The sequence below is a fragment of the Oncorhynchus mykiss genome, chromosome 15 (assembly GCF_057628025.1).
Source record: "Oncorhynchus mykiss isolate SJ-2025 chromosome 15, ASM5762802v1, whole genome shotgun sequence".
NCBI lineage: Eukaryota > Metazoa > Chordata > Actinopteri > Salmoniformes > Salmonidae > Oncorhynchus > Oncorhynchus mykiss.
The window spans coordinates 45071407-45090421 of NC_143036.1; the positions used below are offsets into that span (position 1 = coordinate 45071407).

The following is a 19015-nucleotide window of genomic DNA, read 5'->3' on the forward strand; positions in this document are numbered from 1 at the left end:
GACGTTCCTGGCTGTTTTGGATTTTCTTCTCAAAATCATTTTGTGTTACTTTGAACTTTGTCACAATCATTAGGCATTTTAAAGCCTAAAAACGACAGATAGTGGTCCTCAATAGGGGGCATAGGAGCCCCAGGAAGTTGATTACAGGGGTCCCTGAAAAAGCAGAGATGAAACAGAAGAACCATAATATAAAACGAACGAACTGGTGGGTCTCAGAAAGGAAACGTTTGAGAACCCCAACAATAGTACTTAGGTAGTGGCCTATAATGATACTAAAGCCCAAGAATGCAAGTGTGTCTGCCTGACCACTATTGAAAACAGCTTGATTGGTTTAAACTTTTTTAATCCCAAAGGTAACTAGATCAAATCAAATTGAAGAATAATACAAACAAATTGGCCCAATTGAAATATTGTGTGTATTACATACCAGTTAACTAGTATAGCTCCTGCCAATCAGGGTAATTTTGTAAATGCCAGATCTCCATGGCAAAACGCATACTTCACCAAAGTTTTCGCCAGTGCCGTCTGAGATGTTGCGTGTGACTAACCTACTAACGGACCAGGATAGATCCACAGTCCCTCCCCAATTTCATTGTGGGGGGAAATAATCTGTCTTAAACATCAAATTCAAATGCTTACCATAGCTTGATGTCAGTCCATTGAGAGGACAGAAATGTTATGTTATTCAAATTATATTACATAGAATCATCTGCTATAGCAGTGATTAACTGATCAACTGAACATTTGAGTGATAGTGGACTGTCAGTGCCGAGAAGAAGCCAGTGAAACAAAAACATCCTCCACTGGACTGTCCACTATCCTACCACAGTACTAATTAATTGTATTGCAACAATACCGAATTTACTCAACAGGTATCAGTCAGTGTTAAAACAAATGGTGAGAATAACCAAAATAAGACAAAGTTTACTGAGTTAATAAAAAACAAGGCAAGAGTAAACATGTCCCACATGAATGATGCAGCGCCCCCCTTGGGCCAATCAGTGTAATTTTGTAAACAATGTTATGACAAGACTCATCATTAACCCAAGTTTAATCAAAATCAGGCCAGTGGTGTCTGAGATATTGTGTAGGTTATCTAGACTCATCCCTGAGCATGTTAGCCAAATTTCAACACTCTTGAGTCAAACAGATCAAGAGATATAAACATGTGCCCGTTATAGCACCACCGTTTGGGGTTCGATATGAATGTTCAAATCAAATCGTAAGTCACATGTGCCGAATACAACAGGTGTACTTACTGTGAATTGCTTACTTACACGCTCCTAACCAACAATGCAGTTTAAAAAAAATACAGATAAGAGTGAAAGTAACAAGTAATTAAAGAGCAGCAGTAAAATAACAATAGTGAGACTATATACAAGGGGACACCAGTACAGTGTCAATGTGCGGGGGCACCGGTTAGTTGAGGTAATATGTACATGTCGGTAGAGTTATTAAAGTGACTATGCATAGATGATAACAACAGGCGGTGTAAAAGGGGGGGGGGGGGGTCAATGCAAATAGCCTGGGTAGCCATTTCATTAGGTGTTCAGGAATCTTATGGCTTGGGGGCTAGAAGCTGTTTAGAAGCCTCTTGGACCTAGACTCGGCGCTCCGCTACTGCTTGCCGTGCTTTAGCAGAGAGAACAGTCTATGACTAGGGTGGCTGGAGTCTGACAATTTTAGGGCCTTCCTCTGACACCACCTGTTATAGAGGTCCTGGATGGCAGGAAGCTTGGCCCCAGTGATGTACTGGGCCGTTCGCACTACCCTCTGTAGTGCCTTGCGGTCGGAGGCCGAGCAGTTGAAATACCAGGCAGTGATGCAACCAGTCAGGATGCTCTCGATGGTGCAGCTGTAGAACCTTTTGAGGATCTGAGGACCCATGCCAAATATTTTCAGTCTCCTGATGGGGAATAGGTTTTGCCGTACCCTCTTCACGACTGTCTTGGTGTGCTTGGACCATGTTAATTTGTTGGTGATGTGGACACCAAGGAACTTGAAGCTCTCAACCTGATCCAATGCAGCCCCGTCAATGAGAATGGGGGCGTGCTCGGTCATATTTTTCCTGTAGTCCACAATCATCTCCTTTGTCTTGATCACGTTTTTGGGAGATTTTGTTGTCCTGGCACCACACGGCCAGGTCTCTGACCTCCTCCCTATAGGCTGTCTCATTGTTGTCAGTGGTCAGGCCTACCACTGTTGTGTCATCTGCAAACTTAATGATGGTGTTGGAGTCGTGCCTGGCCGTGCAGTCATGAGTGTACAGGGAGTACAGGAGGGGACTGAGCACGCACCCGAGGGGCCCCTGTGTTGACGATCAGCGTGGCGGATGTGTTGTTACCTACCCTTACCACTTGGGGACGGCCCATCAGGAAGTCCACGATCCAGTTGCAGAGGGAGGTGTTTAGTCAGTATGTCGTTCGCATTGGCCTCGTCAGACTCGTTAAAGGAAAAAAAGGATTCTGCCAGTCCGTGGTGAGTATTCACAGTTCTGATGTCCAGAAGTTATTTTCGGTCATAAGAGACGGTAGCCGCAACATTATGTACAAAATAAGTACAAAAATAAGTCACAAACAACGCAAATAAACACACAAAAAAAACACAATCGGTTGGGGTCAAGTAAAACGTCTGCCTTCTTCTCCGGCGCCCTCTTACCATTCTTGGATATGTTGAGTCTTGACAGTGTTTGTAATGTGTACCAAATGTTGTTATGTATCTATGTGGCAGACCATGCCCATATGAATTTGTATTGGTCGGTAGCAGCCATGTTGTTTTAGGTACAAGTTTGGAAATTATTGTGTTCAGAGATCTTTGTCCATAGATGCCACATACAGTGCCTTCAGAAAGTATTAATTCTTGACTTATTCCACATGTGTGTTACAGCCTGAATTCAAAATTGATTAAATAGATGTTTTTCCTCACCCATCAACATACAATACCCATAATAAAAAAGTGAAAACATGTTTAGACATTTTTTTAAATGTATTGAAAATGAAATACAGAAATATCTGATTTACATAAGTATTCACACCCCTGAGTCAATACTTTGTAAAAGTACCTTTAGTAGCGATTACAGCTGTGAGTTTCCACACCTGGATTGTGCAATATTTGCCAATTCTTCTTCTTAAATACTTCAAGTTCTGTCAAATGTGCTGTTGATCATTGCTGGACAACCATTTTCAGGAATGGCCATAAATTTCCAGTAAATCTGTCAAAACTGTAACTCTGTCACTCAGGATCATTCTTCTTGGTAAGCAACTCCAGTGGATTATTTATTAGATTAGGCCTTGTGTTTTAGGTTATTGTCCTGCTGAAAGGTGAATTCCTCCCAGTGTCTGGTGGAACGCAGACAAAAATATTTTCCTCTAGGATTTTACCTGTGCTTAGCACCATTCCATTTAATTTTTATCCTGATAAACTCCCGAGTCCTTAATGATTACAAGCATACCCATAACATGATGCAGCCACCACTATGCTTGAAAATATGGAGAGTGGTACAAAGTAATGTGTTGTATTGAATTTGGGGGGGAGTGAATTGCTTTGCCACATTTTTTGCAATATTAATTTAGTGCCTTGTTGCAAATGTGATGTATGTTTTGGAATATTTTTATTCTGTACGAGCTTCCTTCTTTTCACTGTCCAATTAGGTTAGTATTGTGTATCCTCAGTTTTCTCCTATCACAGCCTGTTTTAAAGTCACCTCATGGTGAAATCCCTGAGCGGTTTCCTTCCTCTCCGTCAACTGAGTTAGGAAGGACGCCTGTATGTTTGTAGGGACTGGGTTTATTGGGAAAGGGAAGGGAATACCTAGTCAGTTGCACAACTGAATACATTCAACCGAAATGTGTCTTCTGCCAAAACGTTAATGTTATCGGCACCCGGGAAGCAGTTGTTTTTGGGGCTTAACTGCCTTGCTCAAGAGCAGAACGCCAGATTTTTCCACCTTGGCTAGGGAATTTCGTTACTGGCCCAATGCTTTTAACGGCTAGGCTACACCATCCACAGTGTAATTGATATCCTTTTGAACATGGTGAAGTTATTAATGTCTGCTTGTTTTATTTTTACCCATCTACCAATAAAAAAATAAGTATTTAGTCAGCCACCAATTGTGTAAGTTCTCCCACTTAAAAAGATGAGAGAGGCCTGTAATTTTCATCAAAGGTACACTTCAGCTATGACAGACAAAATGAGAAAAAAAATCCAGAAAATCACATTGTAGGATTTTTAATTAATTTATTTGCAAATTATGGTGTATACAGAGAAATGATCATCAATGATGTCACTCTTGCTGCTGGTGATTCTCTGATCCACCTCTACGCAGACACCATTCTGTATACTTCTGGCCCTTCTTTGGACACTGTGTTAACTATCCTCCAGACGAGCTTCAATGCCATACAACACTCCTTCCGTGGCCTTCAACTGTTCTTAAATGCAAGTAAAACTAAATGCATGCTCTTCAACCAATCACTGCCCACACCTGCCTGCCCATCCAGCATCACTACTCTGGACGGTTCTGACATGTGGACAACTACAAACACGTAGGTGTCTGGCTAGACTGTAAACTCTCCTTCCAGACTCACATTAAGCATCTCCAATCCAAAATTACATCTAGAATTGGCTTCCTATTTCACAACAAAGCACCCTTCACTCATGCTGCCAAACAAAGCCTCGTAAAACTGACTATCCTACCGATCCTTGACTTCGGCGATGTCATTTACAAAATAGCCTCCAACAATCTACACAACAAATTTGATGCAGTCTATCACAGTGCCATCTGTTTTGTCACCAAAGCCCCATATACTACCCACCACTGCGACCTGTATGCTCTCGTTGGCTGGCCCTTGTTTCATATTCGTCACCAAACCCACTGGCTCAAGGTAACCTATAAGTCTTTGCTAGGTAAAGCCCCACCTTATGTCAGCTCACTGGTCACCATAGCAGCACCCAACCTGTAGCACGCGCTCCAGCAGGTATATTTCCCTGGTCACCCCCAAAGCCAATTCCTCCTTTGGCCACCTTTCCTTCCAGTTCTCTGCTGCCAATGACTGGAATGAACTGCAAAAATCACTGAAGCTGGAGACTCATATCTCCCTACTAACTTTAAGCACCAACTGTCAGAGCAGCTCTGTCCCAACAGCAGAGCTTTCTTTTCAGCACCATGGAGTGATTCCTTATCACCACTACACCGGTCTATCAGCAGAGCCTTGTCTGGCAGAGAAACAGTTCATTCAGCCTCATTTAGTGCCTCATTTACTGCCTTTAAAAAACAAAATGTGATTTCTACTGACAATTGAGATCTACAAACTATGCCATAAGGGAAAGTTGAGCAGATAAGAGGCAATCCGTAATTTCGATTAAAACATTAATGAGCGAGCTAAGATGTTCAAACTATTTGTTTAGCACTTTTGAAATGTACAGCAACATAATTCAGAACATGAGCCGTTCTTACAGTATTCACCCTGTACACTAAGTCAGAACCATATTAAATAAAGGGGTATATAAGCAGACAATGAAAGCTCTTACAATATTTGATGATGACATTTCTCTAAAACAGGCTACAGGCAACACCAAGTTAGAACAGTAGGCTAAGTTATGAGGTGGAAAGGGACCAAATGATTAAGGTGAGGCACATGGGATACTAACAGCTTACTACACAACATACTTCTTAACTACAGTATACATATCTCCCTGGCATATTACATAATTTAAAACAAATAATGATCCCACAGTCCCTTCCCCGATTTAATCGTGGGATGCAATAACAGCCCAAAACAACAACTCTTATTTGGGGGAATGTAATGTGAATACACAAGAGACATAAAAAATGGAAGCAAACTATCACATAGAAAATACTACAATACCCATAATGCATAGTTTGAGGACATACCTTGTCGCATATTGTGGGCACATGCGCTGTTCTTGTGGATGCGCCGGTGTATCATGGCGACATACGTGGATATTCTGAAGAGCGAGTTTCCCGAAATTGACACCGAAGTGTTCGAATATATTACGGGTAAGAGACTGTAAATGAATGGAGAGGGTGTGTGGATCTCGTACACTTTAAAATGCAACCGGCTAGATGAGTGGCGGACGGCTTCTTCTCCACGTGAAGTAACGTTAGCTAGCATAGCCGTCCCACAGCGTTGACGCTCAGTCAAGCCAAGTTAGGGGAGACTAGCTAACGTTAGCTTGTAGCTAACAAGTAACATGCCATTAGTTATCTTATCGGCCCGGTTGAACAACTAACTACAACCGGGTGAGCTAGACTAGATAATTTATTGCCTTGAATCACTAGCCAATTAGCTGCTTCTGCGTGGATTTACCGGCATGTACATGGGAATTAGTTATATAGCGCTTTAAGGACCCAAAGTCACAAAACATCAACCTAAACATGAACAACGAGTGGGGTGGGCTCAAGGAAGGGAAAGCGTAATCTTATCTATTTATGGGAAGGTTTGGGTATGAATCCGGCTTACATAGAGTTTTCACTACTTCCGAATTCGTCAGACGAAGTTCCTCCCGTATTCATTTTTGGGGGCACGCGGTGCTGGGGATTGTGGGAAGGTGTGCGGCGAGAACCCTACAAGCCAAGCGCTATAAAAAAGTTACGCCTCGATCACACCGACAGGGAATGCATTTTGGTACACCGGAAGTGCATTCATTTCCAATGGCACGCTGCGTTTGCCTTGAAGCGGTGCAGAGCGTTCGTATAAACTGCTTGACATAAATGGTCGCAGAAGGTGAATGTTTAACTTTTGTCGTACACCCATTTTGCGCTATCAATTCAATAGCTTTATTGGCATGGGAAACATATGTTCACATTACCAAAGCAAGTGAAGTAGATAATAAACAAAAGTTAAACAAACAATATCACTGTCGGTGTGATGAAGGCCTTAAGCTCTGCTCTACTTTATGCAAATTGCACGCTGCCACTGCTGCCGCTAACCAATCAGGTGAGGAGCGAATGTTTGCTTGAATATCTTCAGTTCATGAAACCGTTTCCAGCCTGTTATTTGTTCTGGGCAAGCAAAACTAAAAAAGATGGAGGACGGCCAATCATCGCAGTGTCTGGTTTTTCAATTCTATGTTATGTCACTTTGCTAGATAGAATACAGAGACAGAATACAGAGACAAAATCATTAGGTAAGTGGCATGGAGGAGGATTGTGAGTGAAGAGAGATTTGCACAACAATTAGTGATGAGTGATTACCCTAAATTCTGGTTATTTAAAAAAAAAATTAAATAACAAATTTACCAATGTTGGTTCAATTATTTGAATTCCATTTCGTAAATGTTTTTTTCTGTGATTTCAATGTGCAAATCGCACAGTTTCTCTTGAAAAATCAGATCCAGCCAAACTGCGCACCGTAGTAGGGAGTTGAAGTTTCCAACAGGCCAATATTCTACATAGTTTAAGTGCATAATTTCCTACAATGACCATAATCCATTGCGCATCTACTTGTCTGGTCAGTGTTTCTTTTAGGCCTGCTATTGAAGAGACAAAATAATGCGTGATTGTGAGGGGATATAGAGAGCAGCTTTTACTTCACAAGGTATCTCTACCTGAAAATACCTGCTCAAAGTGATTGATAGTTGGTATTCAGCAGTCATAAAAGGTTGCTTTATTTACTTTGAAGAACTATTAAAATAGTTTTTTCCCAGACAACATAGGTAGTAGCTCTGAGATGGGATGATGACTTGGAATGAAGTAATAGTCATCAAATAAAACTAATATAATATACACAACTGAAATATTTTATTAAAATCATGTGAATAAATGATGGTTGATAAGCAGTAATGGGCAGTCACTACCATAATGTGACTTTTGTATTAGTTGTTTTATTCTGTGTTACAGTATTCAAACTAAATTTTAAAAAATTATTGAACCGAAACCAACCTGACCTCAAAACACTAATCGCTGAACACTAACAACAATGTTTGCTTGTGCTGCTAGCTAGCTATGAACATTGATCAACCTAAACCTCAAAATTGTGATCAAAGCCACCATTTATGACTGTATTGCCAATTAAATTTGCCCACCAAAGGATAGAAATCACAAGTGTAACACACATTGTAAATGATACACAAAGCATTAATTTTCCATGTATAATGCTAACTAGTGGATGAGGGCATCTTAAGTTAACATTATGATTCTCAAATACTGAACAGAAATATGAACGCAACATGCAAAGTGTTGGTCCCGTGTTTAATGAGCTGAAATAAAGATCCCAGGAACCTTCCATACGCACAAAAAGCTTATTTCTCTAAAATGTTGTGCACAAATTTGTTTACGTCCCTGTAAATGAGCATTTCTCCTTTGCCAAGATAATCTATCCATTTGACACGTGGCAAATCAAGAAGCTGATTAAACAACATGATCATTACACAGGTGCACCTTGTGCTTGGGACAATTTTATTTAGATTTTATTTATTTAACCAGGTAGGCCAGTTGAGAACAAGTTCTCATTTACAACTGCGACCTGGCCAAGATAAAGCAAAGCAGTGCGACACAAAGAACAAAGTTACACCTGGGATAAACAAACGTACAGTCAATAACACAAAAGAAACATCTATATACAGTGTGTGCAAATGTAGTAAGATTAGGGATGAAAGGCAATAAATAGGCCATAGTGGTGAAATAATTACAATTTAGCAATTAAATACTGGAGTGACAGATGTGCAGAAGATGACTGTGCAAGTAGAGATACCGGGGTGCAGAGGAGCAAAAAAATAAATAACAATATGGGGATGAGGTAGTTGGGTGGGCTATTTACGCATGGGTCAAATACAATTTGATTTGATTGCTGACCTATACTTATTACTTACTGGACTAATAACTCGGTAACTAGCAAAGAATGCCAACAAATGTGCTCATGCGACTCTGCGCTCTGAACTGATCTGAAAAGTGCATTCACTCTCGGGTGATGGAAAGGCTGCTCACGGGTTACCACACCAATAGAATTATACACATAGTGCAAATTAATGGGGCGAACTCAGTGAAGTTCAGTCTTGAGTCTGCGTGGCCTGGCATTTCTGTTGCACAGCAGTCCCGGAGGAGGTGCGCAGTTTAGCGTGAACATTGCTGGTTATCCCATATATCCAGTGAAAACATTCTAAATCACCTTTCCCTTGCACAGAAAACTCTGGGGGCGGAATAGGCTAGTTGATAGAGACGGCTTCAGGCCTGATCCAGTTGATTGATTTGATACAATGTTGCACTTCACTAGCAATAGGTCAGGGCAGACGGGCTGTAGAGAGATGAATATGATTGAAAGAAATTGAATTTTCATCCTTTTATTTTCTACCTTTTTTATTTGTCGGCTTTATGTATTTTAACTTAGTTGACAATGGACGTTATAGGCCAATGGCTATATTGTCCGTCTCCGAGTTCCATGCGCTCATTTAAGATATTTAGCATCCAATGATCACGGTTTAACAGTGTCCATATGGCAGAGGCTGGTGCTCCTGCTGTTAGTTGAATTTTTACTTAGATTTTTATATAATTCTAATTAAGATTTTTATGATTAACCATGTGATAATGATTTTGAGAAACAAAGACATTTGAAAAACTGTTCCACGAAAATGCGCATATGAAAATCATAACTGGTACACAGATTGGTAGAAATGGTAGGATAAATTGTATGCATTCCCAAACTGGAAACTCATGCACATCCTATGAAGTCTATAAAATAATAAATAGTTTTCTCACACTACCCCAGCTAGGTGCAAATTGGGGGAGGGACACAACAAATAAATAGCTTTGCCTGTCTGGCTCCTTACACAATCAATCATATCAATCGTATGGCAATAATTATCTCTGCTATGAGGGCCTTATAAATCATTTTTGCAGAGAGAGAAGCTAGTGTGGAAAGAGCGTCTTCCACTTTGGAAGATTAATAATTTTCCGAATATGAGGATAATGTCTCAGTGAGTTGTAAGAAGAGGATGAGATTGACCCTCAGCCAGCCGTAGGACCAGCATGTCAGCAACCTCCTGCAGGCTGCTGATGAGCTGGATAAATATGGATGGAAAACTTCTTTCCCAAGGAATGAGCCACCCCGCTTGGCTGCCAATGTGATAAGGATGCAACCAGGGCCAACTAGGATGGCGGTTACTCATCTGCAGGACATAGTCTTCCTTTGAACTGTTTATCCCAGACACCATCCAGAAAATCATTCTGGACGGCATTCATTTGGAGGGAAGGCGTGTTTTTGGAGGGAGATGGACCAAACTTGTTTGCATGCATACTTTGGGGTTCTTATCATTGCTGGTGTTTTCAGATCCACATAATCCTTGTGGGATGCAGAGAACTTTTCAGTGCAACAATGTCTCTGGGAAAACTTCCACATTTATTTCCAGGATTATCCGCTTCGATAAGCAAGACACCAGACCAGCTCTGCGGCAGATAGACAAGCTAGCTACAATCAGGTCAATGTGAGACGTGGGTGGACCGCCTTCCCCTGTTTTACAACCCTGTGCACAACGTTACTGTTGATGAACAGCTTAGGCCATTTAGGGGCCGGTCGACCGATTAATGATTTTTCAACACCGATACCAATTATTGGAGGACCAAAAAATGCTGATACCAATTAATCGGCAGATTTTTTTATTTATTTGTAATAATAACAATTACAACAATACTGAATATTTATATATTTTAACTTAATATAATACATCAATAATATCAATTTAGCCTCAAATAAATAATGAAACAAGTTCAATTTGGTTAAAATCATGTAAAAACAAAGTGTTGGCGAAGAAAGTAAAAGTGCAATATGTGCCATGTAAGAAAGCTAACGTTTCAGTTCCTTGCTCAGAACATGAGAACATATGAAAGCTGGTGGTTCCTTTTAACATGAGTCTTCAATATTCCCAGGTAAGAAGTTTTAGGTTGTAGTTATTATAGGAATTTAAGGACTATTTCCCTCTATACCATTTGTATTTCATTAACCTTTTGATTATTGGATGTTCTTATAGGCACTTTAGTATTGCCAGTGTAACAGTATAGCTTCTGTCCCTCTCCTCACTCCTGCCTGGGCTCGAACCAGGAACACAACGACAACAGCCACTTAGCTTGGCTTACTGCATTCGCGTAACAGGCAGTCTCCTTGTGGAGTGCAACAAAAGGCAGTTGGTTATAGCGTTGGACTAGTTACCTGTACGGTTGCAAGATTTGATCCCCCGAGCTCACAAGGTCTTTCTGCCCCTGAACGAGGCAGTTAACCCACCGTTCTAGGCCATCATTGAAAATAAGAATGTGTTCTTAACTGACTTGCCTAGTTCAATAAAGGTGGGGGGAAAAATCGGCCAAATCGGTGTCCAAAAATACAGATTTCCGATTGTTATGAAAACTTGAAATTGGCCCTAATTGATCGGCCATTCCGATTAATCGGTCGACCTCTAGTACATACCGTCAAAACGTGAAATATGGAATCAAGATCTGGGCTGCCTGTGATGCTGCTTCATCATATGCGTGGAACTTTCAAATGTATATGGAGAAGCCAGATGGAGCCCCTAAGAAGAACCAAGGGATGCGGGATGTCCTGGATGTGACACAAGGATTCCGTGGCTACATCATATGCAATACTTTTTTTACGAAGCACACGCTGGGACAGGAGCTCCACAAGGAAGCTGGCGGTGGTAGGAACTGTACAAAAAAAACAAGCCCGAGCTCCCACCTCAGGCCTATTCCTCTATGTTTGTGTTCACAGCCCACGTGTCCCTAGTGTCCTACGTTCCAAACAAAGGCAAAAATGTGATACTCGTGAGTATGCTGCATAGGGATGGGAGAATATGTGGCCAGGAACATCAAAAAACAGAAATCATAATGCCACAAAAGGAGGGGTGGACAATTTAGACAAGCTGGTGACTGGCTACAGCTGCAAAAGAAGAACCCTATGCCGGCCACTTGTGATATTCTTCCACATCTTGGACATCTCAACATACAACGCATTTGTCATCTGGACGGTGTTGAACCCAGATTGGAACAGTGGGAAGCTTCAGAGGAGACGGCTCTTTCTCGAGGAGCTGGGCAAGGCATTGGTAAGACCTCAAGTCCAGAGGCGGCAACATATCCCAAGCACCCCAGCTTCTGCATCCATCGTGAGGAGGATGCTGTTTCACCACCCGCCAGACCCACAGAACCAACAACTCCAATACTGGAAGTAAGTGCGATGTTGCATTTGTGTGTGTGGCTGACTCTCCTACCTTGGCCTGCTGTAACTGTGTATGTGTGTACACTACTGTTTAAAAGTTTGGGGTCACTTAAAAATGTTCTTGTTTTTTAAAGAAAAGCACATTTTTGTCCATTAAAATAATATCAAATTGATCAGAAGTGCAGTGTAGACATTTTTAATGTTGTAAATGACCATTGTAGCTGGAAACTGATATTTTTTAAATGGAATATCTACATAGGCGTTGAGGCCCATTATCAGCATCCATCACTCCTGTGTTCCAATGTCACGTTGTGTTAGCTATTCCAAGTTTATCATTTTAAAAGGCTAATTGATCATTAGAAAACCCTTTTGTAATTATGTTAGCATAGCTGAAAACTGTTGTTCTGATTAAATAAGCAATAAAACTTGCCTTCTTTAGACTGAAGACGGTCTCAATGTCAACAGTAAAGAGGTGACTCCGGGATGCTGGCCTTCTAGGGAGAGTTGCAAAGTAAAAGCCATATCTCAGACTGGCCAACAAAAATAAAAGATTATGATGGGCAAAAGAACACAGACTCTGGATAGTGGAACTCTGCCACGAAGGCCAGCATCCCGGAGTCACCTCTTCACTGTTGACATTGAGACTGGTGTTTTACAGGTACTATTTAATGAAGCTGCCAGTTGAGGACTTGTGAGGCGTCTGTTTCTCAAACGAGACACTCTAATGTACTTGTTCTCTTGCTCAGTTGTGCACTGGGGCCTACCACTCCTCTTTCTATTCTGGTTAGAGCCTGTTTGCACTGTTCTGTGAAGGGAGTAGTACACAACGTTGTACGAGATCTTCAGTTTCTTGGCAATTTCTCACATGGAATAGCCTTCCTTTCTCAGAACAAGAATAGACTGATGAATTTCAGAAGAAAGTTCTTTGTTTCTGGCCATTTTGAGTCTGTAATCAAACCCACAAATGTTGATGCTCCAGATACTCAACTAGTCTAAAGAAGGCCAGTTTTATTGCTTCTTTAATCAGAACAACAGTTTTCAGCTGTGCTAACATAATTGCAAAAGGGTTTTTAAAATGGTCTTTTAAAATGATCAACTTGGATTAGCTAACGCAACGTGCCATTGGAACACAGGAGTGATGGTTGCTGATAATGGGCCTCGGTACACCTATGTAGATATTCCATTAAATATCAGCCATTTCCTGGTACGATAGTCATTTACAACATTAACAATGTCTACACTGTATTTCTGACAATTTTGATGTCGTTTTAATGGACAAAAAAATTGGATTTTCTTTCAAAAACAAGGAAATTTCTAAGTGACCCTAAACTTTTGAACGGTAGTGTATGTGTGTGTGTGAGACGTTAGTACAATTCCTGAATGAATTGTTTTCATCATTCTAGATTGCAGCCGGTAGCAACGAAGAAGCGCTGCCGTGTGTGTGGACTCAAGAACAGGAAGACACAGAACACATGCATCAAGTGCAAGAAATACATTTGCAAAACACAGTAAAACTCTGTCCCTCATGAAGTGTGAAGACTGAACTAAATTTGTGTTCAATGGGACTCATTTATCATTTCCATAAAATACTGGGTGTAAAATTAGTCCTTCCAATTTGTTCAGTTCAAAGCAATAAACATCAATAGTGATAACCTTGTTTCGTTTATATTTCTTCAAGATTAACATGATTTTTTCCACCCATGTCTTGGTACTTTTTTAAATCAAAAAACAAATGACGCTTTTATTGATGAATGTGATCTAGCAGAGGAAAATGGCAAATATTAACCATGTATGCTGTCTATATTGCTTGTCATTTATATAAGGTAACATCTACAGTTGAAGTTGGAAGTTTACATACACTTAGGTTGGAGTCATTGAAACTAGTTTTTCCAAACACTCCACAAATTTCTTGTTAACAAACTATAGTTTTGACAAGTTGGTTAGGATATCTACTTTGTGCATGACATGTAATTTTTCTAACAATTGTTTACAGACAGATTCTTTCACTTATAATTCACTGTATCACAATTCCAGTGGGTGAGACGTTTACTTACACTAAGTTGACTGTGCCTTTAAACAACTTGGGAAATTCCAGAATAATGTCATTACTTTAGAAGCTTCTGATAGGCTAATTGACATAATTTGAGTCAATTGGAGGTGTACCTGTGGATGTATTTCAAGGCCTACCTTTAAACTCGGTGCCTCTTTGCTTCATGCCTGAAGGCACCACTTTCATCTGTACAAACAATATTACGCAAGTATAAACACCATGCGACCATGCAGCCTTCATACCGCTCAGGAAGGAGATGCATTCTGTCTCCTAGAGATGAACGTACTTTGGTGCGAAAAGTGCAAATCAATCCCAGAACAGCAGCAAAGAACCATGTGAAGATGGTGGAGGAAACGGGTACAAAAGTATCTATATCCACAGTAAAACGAGTCCTATATCGACATAACCTGAAAGGCCGCTCAGCAAGGAAGAAGCCACTGCTCCAAAACCACCATTAAAAAAGCCAGACTAAGGTTTTCAACTGCACATGGGGACAAAGATCGTACATTTTTGGAGAAATGTCCTCTGGTCTGATGAAACAAAAATCGAACTGATTGGCCATAATGACTGTTGTTATGTTTGGAGGAAAAGGGGGAGGCTTGCAAAGCAGAAGAACACCATCCCAACCGTGAAGCACGGGGGTGGCAGCATCATGTTGTGGGGGTGCTTTGCTTCAGGAGGGTCTGGTGCACTTCACAATATAGATGTATTCATGAGGCAGGAAAATTATGTGGATATATTGAAGCAACATCTCAAGACATCAGTCAGGAAGTTAAAGCTTGGTCGCAAATGGGTCTTCCAAATGGACAATGACCCCAAGCATACTTCCAAAGTTGTGGCAAAATGGCTTAAGGACAACAAGTCAAGGTATTGGAGTGGCCATCACAAAGCCCTGACCTCACTCCTATAGAAAATTGAAAAAGCATATGCGAGCAAGGAGGCCTACAAACCTGAATCAGTTACACCAGCTCTGTCAGGAGGAATGGGCCAAAATTCACCCAACTTATTGTGGGAAGCTTGTGGAAGGCTACCTGAAATGTTTGACCCAAGTTAAACAATTTAAAGGCAATGCTACAAAATACCAATTGAGTGTATGTAAACTTCTTGACCCACTGGGAATGTGATGGAAGCTGAAATAAATCCTTCTCTACTATTATTCTGACATTTCACATTCTTAAAATAAAGTGGTGATCCTAACTGACCTAAGACAGGGAATTTTTTACTATGATTAAATGTCAGAAATTGTGGAAAAACTGAGTTTAAATGTATTTGGTTAAGGTGTATGTGAACTTCTGACTTCAACTGTAATTCTTAAGTATTTTTGCGTCACTTGTTATGTTTGTATTGTTTTAAAAACCCAATAATGTTGTGGGTCCATCAGACCCACAAACATTTGGTGAATAACAAAAACATGAACACTACCCAAGGGTTAAGTATGTTTTCAAAATGTATACTGCCTCCAGCTCAAATTGTAAAGTGGTGGGTGACGTGCAGGTAGCCTGCCTTTTTTTCTTCTCCCGAAAAAATAGTATATTTTTTATTTTTTATTTTATTTTTTTACAAAAGCCATCAGAAACCCTAATGTGCAGTCTCTTGGGACATTCACTGGGCCCTCTTCATCTGCAGACAGGCTTTCGCAGCTTTATATATGAGGACAGACAATGGTTTTCATTTCTAGGGACTTGAACTGGAGAATCTTTTCATAATGTCCTCCCACAACCCGCCCTATCTAACTAGTACTGATGGCTGGAGCAGCAAATCCTTTCAACCTCTTCCATTGCTGTTATCTACAAATGCATTTGGAGCATGAGTTTTTAATTAATAGGCTTACATCAAGCTAATGTCAATATGAATTTAGCTAGCTGTAGTATGTGGAGTTGGCTAGCTAGCAGCTTATTAGCCTGCACAGAGTGGCCTGCTGTAGCTAGCTAATAATACATACATTTTGAAAAATCTATTTATTTACTTAGGTTCATGCCTACGACGCGGCCAATCTTGGCAAGAGGAGGTGCTGGTTCTGGTCAAAACGTACCATTGGGGTAATAAAGGCAGGGCTGCTCTACCACATTTTGGGCCCCTGGGCACCGACCTTCAGGGGCCCACCACTCCCCCCCCCCCCCCCCCATCAATGAACTTTTTGTATTTCAACACATTTTGCCTGGTGCATAAAGTGACATTTGCAGTTTTATAATGGTATTCTACACATTTTGTCATGAGGGTAAGATAAAATGTAGCAGGTTCTTTGTGGGACTTTTTACCCCTTTTTCGTGATATCCAATTGTGTGTGACTCGTTTCAGGAAACTAGGCGTATGTTTTGTGTTACTACTTTACAGGAGAGGCATTTGAACGTAAACTTTTTGTTGTTGTTGGTCAAAAGGTGGTTTTTGGCAGAAATGCCTTCTGGAACATGTGAACTTTCATTTTCCTTAATAACAAACTTGTATGGCATCTGTAAATATGAATACAGTTGTTGAATTACTAGCCTAGTTGGTTTAGCCAAGGAAAAATACGTTAATGTTCCCGCTAGCCATGATTGGCTGAGTTAATGAGTGTGATGGACATGCCGAGAGATGAGGTCGGATTGGTCTGCCATGTAGCATGCTTCTGTCTATAATATGAGCTGTCAGTATGTGTAGATAATCCTTTCTAACGTGGCTTTTATGAAAGATATCAGGTAGTTGAACTGCAAAAGAGTTACTCTCCACTTTCTGGAGGACCGAGTTTTGAAATCAGTGGGATTAGAGTATGATAGCTAAGGAGATGGAGAAAATTCTGCCGTTTGATTGCAAATATGCAGACGGAGTCGGAAAGAGAACAGAAGGCTGATGTATAAAACATCTCTCCGGATTACATCTTAAAACTAAGGGCGACCATGACATCCGTGACAGAGAGGGAGAAAGCGTCCATCCAAGTATATGGGTAAAAGAGTCTAGCTAGCTACATTTTCAGAAATTACACATTTCTAATGTTGTCAAAGTCGTTTTCATTTTAAGTTGAAGTGTACTGCTAGCTAGCTAACGTTAGCTGGCTAGCTAGTTAATGTTACATGTTTGATCTGTGTAGTAATAATATTAGTATCTCAGATCCATTTGCATTGCCAGTTAAATAACATTAGGCTAACTAGCTAACATTGAACCTGGTTGGTTAGCTACCTGCAGATTCATGCAGGGTAGTAACGTTATGAGCTGGGATTATGGTTCATTGTTTAGCTAGCTACATGTCTAAACAAAAGACTACACAATACAAGTAACTATTTCAATAGAATGTCTATGATGTCATTGTGACAATTGTCAATAGACGTAGCTGGTAAATTCATTCTGGCTATCTACTCTGATTTCAGAAACACTCGTTTGAGTGTGCCAGAGAGCAGAATAATTTATGATTTTACGAACGCTCAACACCCGTTGAACATGGCAGGTGTCAGTAAACTTTGGAAAAAAAGCGTAATTACATTTTTGCCAGCAGCACAGTTGCAGTCACCAACGCTCTGGATAACATAAAAACAGCCTAACCATCTCTGCTAGGGAGAGTAAAATGGTCAGTGAGCTGTCATTTGTGTCTGGAAGTAGCTAGCATAAGTTAGCCAGTTAACTTGGGTGCTTGCCTGCTGCTGTTAGGTCAGAACGCTCGGATCAACCCTACTCCTCGGCCAGAGCGTACAGTGTACGCGCTGAAAGCTCCGAGAGCAAAACACTGAATTTACAAACAGACAATCTGACCGCTCTGAGTTTACGAACGCCCTGAGCACATTCTGGCACTCCAGATTAAATGTTCGAACACACCTGTAGTATAAGCCAGCCTTTAGTCTTTAAATCTTTGGTTGTTTAGTACATAGACTCACATGTGAATCCTTAAAGGGATGGTTGGGGCTAAAGCTTAGGAGGGTGTGAACGATGCTCAATGGGGAGAGAGAGAGAGAGATCCCGCCGCACTGCTTCTTGACACACTGCTCGTTTAACCCGTAATCCAACCACACCAATGTGTCGGAGGAAACACAGTACAGCTGGCGACCGAAATCAGCGTCCTTGGTTGCATACGTAAAGCTCTGGAGCAGTGGAAACGCGTTCTCTGGTGTGATGAATCATGCTTCAACATGTGGCAGACCAACGGATTAATCTTGTTTTGGCGAATGCCTGCCCCAATGCAGAGTGCCAATTGTAAAGTTTGGTGGAGGGGGAATAATGGTCTGGGGCTGTTCATAGTTCCACCTCATTGAACACCTTTGGGATGAATTGGAATGCCTAATTGCCCAATATCAGTGCCCGATCTCACTGATGCTCTTGTATCTGAATGGAAGCAAGTCCTCGCAGCAATGTTCCCAACATCTAGTGGAAAGCCTTCCCAGAAAAGTAAAGGCTGTTATAGCAGCAAGGGGGCGGACTAACTCTGTATTAATGCCCATGATTTTGGAATGAGATGTTCGATTAGCAGGTGCCCACATACTTTTGGTCATGTCGCACTTCTGCATGATGACAGCGCTAGAGAGGTGTCTGTCAGTCCATGAGATGTCCCGAAATTAGGTTTATTCACAAAATATGCCAATCACGAACACAAGCGTCTTGGGATGCGTCTAAAGTCGGCACAGCCAATCTGGGAACTTCTTTCTGAAACGTCCAAACAGTTTTGGCAACACACTAATATGACCCATCTGTGCAAAAGTGAAACTGTGTTTTACTCTAGGACTCCAACAGGCCTCAAGACTCTTCTGGAGGTCCCCTGGAACCAGCTGAAAACATTTTATGGAAATATTGTATATAAGGAGACTGTTTAGTGACAAATACTCGTTAGAATATCAGGAAACATATT

General features: G+C 41.0%; 1 protein-coding gene across 1 annotated transcript in view; it reads left to right on the forward strand.

The window, feature by feature from the left end:
• Positions 1–5868: 5868 nt before the first annotated feature.
• LOC110490081 (ATP-binding cassette sub-family F member 3) overlaps positions 5869–19015 on the forward strand; it is a 28573-nt gene continuing 15426 nt past the window's right edge. Inside the window, exon 1 of the mRNA XM_021563229.3 lies at positions 5869–6016. Within this exon, the coding sequence (XP_021418904.3) occupies positions 5929–6016 (88 nt within the window). The 5' untranslated portion in view covers positions 5869–5928. The remainder of the gene's footprint in view (positions 6017–19015) is intronic.